The 6,854-nt window shown below is 59.7% G+C and overlaps 1 protein-coding gene across 1 annotated transcript in view; it reads right to left on the minus strand.

Moving 5' to 3' along the window:
• Positions 1–4,705: 4,705 nt before the first annotated feature.
• Positions 4,706–6,854, minus strand: part of ZNF205 (zinc finger protein 205) — a 6,158-nt gene continuing 4,009 nt past the window's right edge. Inside the window, exons 7-8 of the mRNA XM_012731682.1 lie at positions 6,554–6,624; positions 4,706–6,263 (exon numbers count right to left, since the gene is read on the minus strand). Of these exons, the coding sequence (XP_012587136.1) occupies positions 5,137–6,263; positions 6,554–6,624 (1,198 nt within the window). The 3' untranslated portion in view covers positions 4,706–5,136. The remainder of the gene's footprint in view (positions 6,264–6,553; positions 6,625–6,854) is intronic.

A 6,854-nucleotide genomic window follows, 5' to 3' on the forward strand; every position in this document is an offset into this window, starting at 1 on the left:
GCCCCCGCCCCCGGACACACACCGCCCACCGCCGCCCAGACGCTCCCAGTTGCGCCGTCAGTCTGGCGCCGGAAGTCCGCGCGGGGCTCCGCTTGGAAACGGCGCGGCGCATGCGCCGGTGCAGGCACTAAGCCCCACAGCCCCGGAAGGCCGCTCGCCGCTGAACCCGCCTTCCTCTAGACGAATGACCAATGAACGGAGAGAATTCTCAGGGCCAGCCAATCAGAAGGCAGCGGCGGCACGCGCCTCGACACCCGCGGGGTCGACAGGTAGGATGGCGCTGGCCTGCGTGGTGTTACTTTGCTCTTTGGTTTCCGCCCTCACTGGGAATGCGAAGAGCTAGCCGGGGAGACCAAAGCTAGCCTGGGGCGCAGAGAAGGCGCCGGCCCCAGCCCCGAGAGGGGCGGGCCCTCCCTTCCTCCCGGGCTCTGGCCACCCCGGGCCTGGGCGCAGGGGCTTCGGCTCGGGGGCTCGTTTCAGCCCCTCGGGCCCGCCGCCTCGCAGACCCTACCTAGCGCGCCTGTGGGGCTCCGGGACTGCGGGCCGCGGGCGCCGCCACCCCGCAGCTGCGCCCTCGGGAGTACAGTGTAGAGGATTCAGGGGTATTGTGAGAGGCTTCGAAGTGAGTGAGCACCTGTATGCACGTCTGCTTCTTCCCTGTAGACTGTAAAAACCAGTTGCAAGGACCCTGTTTGATTTGTCCCTGGCGTATTCCCATTGTATTTGCTCTCGTACATTAAGACTATTAGCACTCACCATAGTGAGCTCTCGGATTTGTTGAATGCGTTGATTGGCCGTTTCTTATATTGTAGCTTATCCTGTATTTCGATGTTGCTTTTTATCCAAAATAGAAATGTTAACAGAGCTGTCAATCTGTTCATACTATTTTTTCCACTAGTCAGGTAAAGAAAGGCTTTTGTGCTCTAACATTATACTCATCTGTAGTTTTAATATTTAAAAAATTATCTCATCTGGAATTTGAATGAAAATGTAAAAGTATAGAATTAATATCCCCCGAAATGGTTAACTAGTTTCACAAGTTGCAGCCCATCCTTTAACTCCTCTCATGTTTTGTCTAAATCCTACTGTAGAACCAAGACGTTTCTGAATTTCCAACGGCGCTTCATTGATTTTTATGTTCAACTAGTAAAGTTTTGATAGAACAAATTCCCCTTGAAAAAACGGAAGAAACTTTCTGCCGGGCATGCGCCGCCAGCGACCCGAAGTCCCCTCTCCTCCCTCTACAGGCCTGGAGAGAAGGAACTTGAAAAGCTGTCTTCCCAGGCTTTGAAGTGTTCTTCCAACGCCCTCTTTTGGCAAAGACTAAAGTCAAGAGGGCTAGCAAAAGGAGGAAAAGTCTGCAGCGCCAGGCTGTGGTAACACAAAGCAGGACAAAAGGGTGTGTATTAGGGCTGAGGGAGGACAACCTGCAGATTACCATATATTCTACTGAGCACTGTTGGCAGGTGACAAGTTATTTACCTAAGTATATTAAAAGACCATCTAATAACACTTTCTTTTCCCAGTGTTTTATTTTTCTAGTTAAAAAAAATAACAATCTATAAATGAGAAGAGGGCGTCCCTTGTGGCACAAGCCACTGTCTCAGTACTATGTCAGCAGCCGCTGTGGCCTGAGTTCGATCCCCGGCCAGGGAGTGACCACAAAGCACAGCAGACCTCTCCTGTCTCCATGCTGTTCCCCTCAGCAGTGGGTTTCAATAGATCAGCCTGTTCCGCTCCCTACTCTGTCTCTGGTGAATCCTTGTACAGCCCCCCACCCCAATACACACCTCTGGCCTATACCCCAATTTTTGAATGAATAAATAAAATAAATGTTAGAAAAATACAATGAAGCGTAAACATTTTCTTTCCAAAAATTTTATATTTATTTCCAGAATTTATACTTGTTGTGTTTTTAGTCTTATAGCATTATCCAAACTCCCTAAACAATCAGGATAGCAGGCAACACTGTCGTACTGTCTCTGACATATATCCATGTTCAATTCACAGAACATCTATTTTCATTTGCAGCAGAATGACTACTAGTTATTACTCAGTATTTATTTTCCCTTTTTAAAAAAAAAAGATTTGTTTACTTATACATACAGAACTGGGGTACAGGCCAGAGGTGCAGGGGGTGAGAGGATCCACCAGAGACAGAGTGGGGAGCAGAACAGGCAGATGGGCGAAGTACACGGTTGAGGGAGCAGCGGGGAGACAGGGGGGTTCTGCCGCTCCACGAGAGTCACCTCCGTGGCCTGGATCGAACTCCACTGAAGCGGCTGCGCTCGCTTGCAGGGCTGTGCTTTAACCCGCTGCGCCACCAGGAAGGGCCCTGTTTTCCCTTTCCATTGTTAAGAATTTTCAGTGGGCACATGGCCATTTAGAATAAATGTTCTGGGTCCTCCCGACCCTCCGCGGCGGCCCCGCGGGCCCCCTCGGCGTCTGCCACGGCCGGAAGCTAAGCTGTCACAGACCACCTGCCGGCCTCCCCCAGACCAGACCGTGAGGACGGGCGGCTCTGGCTTTTGCATCACTTATTTATCAAATGTAGCAAGTACCAGGGCCCTTCATTTCGTATTGCAGGATAAAAGGAGTGAGATCCGCCAGGCCCTACCCGGTTCCCGCCGCACCGGCAGCCTCCGCGCCCCGGCGCCGCGGAGCGGAGTGGCGGCGGACGCCCGCTCTCCGCAGCAGCACCGAGAACACGTCGCTCATGGCCCGGAAGCTACCCTGGCCGACCTTGCCCTCCTCCCGCGCCTCTCTAGGACGCCCGGCGGCCTGCCATCTCTATGGCAGGCCCAACGCCTCCTTGGGACGATTTCGCCTCCATGAAGAGTTTCAAAGCCCAGAGCGCCGGACAGTTACCCGGGCAACCGCGCGGACAGTTACCCGGGCAACCGCGCGGACAGTTACCCGGGCAACCGCGCGGCTTGGGGGCGTGGAGGGGAAAAAAAATACACCAAGAACAAGCACCAGTCACGATTGGTCCGTTTCGCTGGGGCCCGCCCCCTCCTGCTCCACGGCAACTGATTGGCTAGAAGCAGAGATCGGGCGGGGCCAGCCCCTGGCCCAGGAGCCCAGCCCCTGGCCACGGTGGCCAGAAGGTGGCTGCCAGGGCGCTGCGCCCCGTGAGGTCACAAGCGCCTGGGGAAGCGCATCGCGGGCTAATGCTGCGCTGAGGCCGACGATCCCAGCCCGTCCGGGGAGGCAGCGCGGCCAGCTTGGCTTGCATCGCATTCTGCAGGGACCTGGGATGAGCCAGCGGCCGCACAGGGGTGGGGTGGGGAGCCCAGGGCTGTTCATCACACACGCCTGACGGCGGAGGTCAGCGAGTAGCCACCGGCCCGCTTCTCCGGTACCAAGAAGCTGCGACGTCAAAGCAGGACATACCCGCTGGGAAAAACAGCCGGCATGCAAGTCCCCTTCACGGCGCCCCAGCTATCGCTCCTGTTTTATGGTTCATGTGAAATATTTTCCAAACCGCCACGTTCCACCCTTACCATGCTCTGGCCAGGTCTGTCCCAGAAATATGGCCTCTGGATGATCAGACCCAGAGAACCATGCCCTTCTGCACTCTGCCAAGAAGGGAAAGTTGCTCCTGAGACTGGGTTGCTGAGGCCAGCGTGACGTCTTCAGGGGATTCCCTGGCTCCTGCTGGTTCAAGTCCTGACACGCTGCCCACTCTGCCCAGGGGACTGAAATCATGGCAAGCAAACGGGGAGTCTGTGCTAAGTCCAGCCAAATGATGGCCGCTCCTGGAGGAGAGGTGGCCAGGTCTCCTTCCCACCTCTCTCGTCAGAAAACAAGCCTGTGTAGGTGCGTTTCCTGCTACTCACACTGAAGCGGAGAAACCTTGACTGAGACTGAGCCATGAAGACAAGGGGCAGCTCCTGTCGTTCTTGGCTCTCCTGCAAGGAGACAGCTGCTTTGAGCAGTGCCGCCAGCAGCCAAACCCAGCCCCCCGCCAAGAGCCCCCAGAACAAGTCCTGCCTGGGACCTGGCAGGCAATGGCCCCTGGCATCGGCTGGTTAGATTTCACCCCAGTCCTGCATGTAAGGTCAGTGGCCCTGTCTGCTGTCGTTCTCTTCAGACAACCTCGTCTCTTGCCATATACCAATTAGGACAGTAATTCTTAGGGTACCTGAAATAGGGGTGTTCTTCACACTAGGAAAGCACTGGATCTGAGCCCGAGCTCCCAGCTGTTCATGTGACTCTGGGCAGGGTATTCTACTCTCTCTCAGCCCGTCTGCTTGGTACTCAGGGCGGAGGGGCGACGTGTGTCACTAGGCCCCAGGCCTCAAGCAGCTGCTCCTAAGTGTCAGCTATTATTACTATGCCAGCCTGTCCCTCGGGAGCTGGCAGGTGGCCCCGTGATCCTCACAGACATGTGGGGTGTCAACAGCCCCCACGCAACATCCTCACAGTCAGCAGGTCCCAGTGTTCTATCAGCGCCACTGCAAATCTAGATAAGACAGGCAGTGTGCGCCTGCCCCGCCCCCGGGAGTCAAGAATGGGAGACGCCAAACCCAGAGGGCAGTGCGGGGAGGGCAAATTTTGGGGTAGAGAGGGACCAAGGAGGGAGCTGCCGCAGCCCGGAGGGGACCTGTGACGGACAGCGCGCCTGACGTGGCTCTCACGGGCCTTTCGCGGGCCCCATGGAGAGGACGTGGCCTGAGACGGGAGACCACGAGGGTGGCGCCCCTGCCCGGGGAGCCACAGCGCGCAGGGCCCCACGGCAAAGTCCCAGGCAGGAAGGAAGGCAGCCAGCCATGGCTGGGGTTGGAGTGGCCTTCCCCTTTGGGTCTGCAAGCCAGCCTGGGCTCCCTGCCTCTTGTCGTGGCCCCGGGCTCTGGAAAGGTCAGCAGCAGATGGAAGGGACCAAGCTCAGGAAGGGTGACTCAGGGATGCCGGTCACAGGGTGGCCAGTGGCCCTCGCCAGGGTCCGAAGCAGGGCCCAGGAGACCGAGCGTTAGGAGGTGGCTTGAATTCCAAGGCCTTTAATGTGCAGCTAGAGTGGGGGCCCTGCCTCACCCTAGCTCCTCCCAGCAGCCCTGCCCCACCCCATGCCACGACTCCCCCACTCCCTTCCCAGCCCCTCACTCACCCCCACAGCACCCCCCTGTGGGGCGGGCCCTAGGTGGGGGCCGGCGGGGGCGTGGCCAGAGTCCCCGCCGCCCCCAGCATCAGCATGGCCAGGGCCTTGGGCCCGGAGGTGTGGATCTTCTCGTGCCGGTGCAGGTTGGAGCGGCGGCTGAAGCTCTTGCCGCAGAGCGGGCAGGCGTAGGGCCGCACGCCGCGGTGGGTGCGCTGGTGCGCGGTGAGGTGCGAGCTGTGGCTGAAGCTCTTGCCGCAGTCGAGGCAGTGGTAGGGCTTCTCGCCCGTGTGCGTGCGGTTGTGCGCGATGAGGTTGGAGCGCTGGCTGAAGCACTTGCCGCACTCGGGGCAGGGGTAGGGCTTGACCCCGGTGTGCGTGCGCTGGTGGGTGACCAGGGCGGAGCTCTGCGTGAAGCACTTGCTGCACACGGGGCACTTGTGGGGCTTGGCGCCCGTGTGCGTGCCCTGGTGCGTGACCAGGTCCGAGCGGCGGGTGAAGCGCTTGGCACAGCGGTCGCACACGTAGGGCTTCTCGCCCGTGTGGATGCGCTGGTGCTGGATCAGCGTCGAGTGGTGGCTGAAGCTCTTCCAGCAGGAGGGGCAGGTGTAGGGCTTCTCGCCCGTGTGGATGATCTGGTGCTGGATGAGGTGCGAGCTGCGGCCGAAGCGCTTGCCGCAGTCCGTGCAGGCGTAGGGCTTCTCGCCCGTGTGCGTGCGCCGGTGCGTCACCAGGTGCGAGTGCCAGCTGAAGCCCTTGCCGCACTGCGCGCACCGGTAGGTCTTCTTGCTGGCCTCGCCGGCCGGGGCCAGGCCCTCCTCGCCGCTCTCGGGCTGCCGCTCCCGCACCCGGGCCTGGACCTCGCCCGGCAGCACTGTCAGGAACTGCTCCAGCACCAGCAGCTCCAGGATCTGCTCCTTGGTGCGCAGCTCGGGCCGCAGCCAGCGGCAGCACAGCTCCCAGAGGCGGCTGAAGGCCGCATGGGGCCCCCCTGCGTCCCCATAGCAGAAGTGCCGGAAGCGCTGGCGGCAGGCCTCGGCATCCTTGCCGTCCTCTTGCTGGGCTGAGTCCTGCTCCCAAGAGGAATCTTCCACCTTCACAATCAGAAGCCCTTCTCCCTCCCCAGGGGCCTGGTCCTGAGGTTCCAGGGGGGCTGCCATTCCCCAGGCTCAGGCCAGTCAGCCTCACCCTGGGCAGGGCATCGGCCCTTCAGGCACCCCGAGGGGTCCCCGGAAGCAGCTGGACCTGCATCTGGACACACACTCCTGGGGAAAGAAAAACGGAGGGGCGAATCGGTACATGAGCAATGTCAGCCCAGAGGGACAGACCGAGGTTCCGCAGAGCCAGGCCCCGGCTGGCCTCCTGACAGGACCACGCTTACAACCTCCACCACCCCGTTGAGTGTCAATGTTCACGTTTCACAGGCCAGTGTAGAAACACCCACCCTGCCCCACCTACGAGGTGCGCTGCTGTGTGCCTGCTTCACTACAAGCTTCATCAGCGCTTCTGAAGACCGGGTAGCCCCGACTCTGCAGGCCGGCAGAGCCTGCACTCGTGGGGCCTATGAAAACCTCAGTTCCAGGCCCCAGACCAAAGGGCTGCGACCTGCGGCCCTGCAGCCTGGCAGGGAGGGAGGCGGCACTGCCCGGCGCTGCACAACAGCAGACAGTGCCCGCGGGAATGCCAGTGTTTCCTCGTTTCCACCAAAGTGTCACTAACCTCTGGGGGGTGGGGGCGGGTCACTACCGACCCAATGGAC

The sequence above is a fragment of the Condylura cristata genome, unplaced genomic scaffold (assembly GCF_000260355.1).
Source record: "Condylura cristata isolate star-nosed mole 26May11 unplaced genomic scaffold, ConCri1.0 scaffold00032, whole genome shotgun sequence".
Classification (NCBI taxonomy): Eukaryota; Metazoa; Chordata; class Mammalia; order Eulipotyphla; family Talpidae; genus Condylura; species Condylura cristata.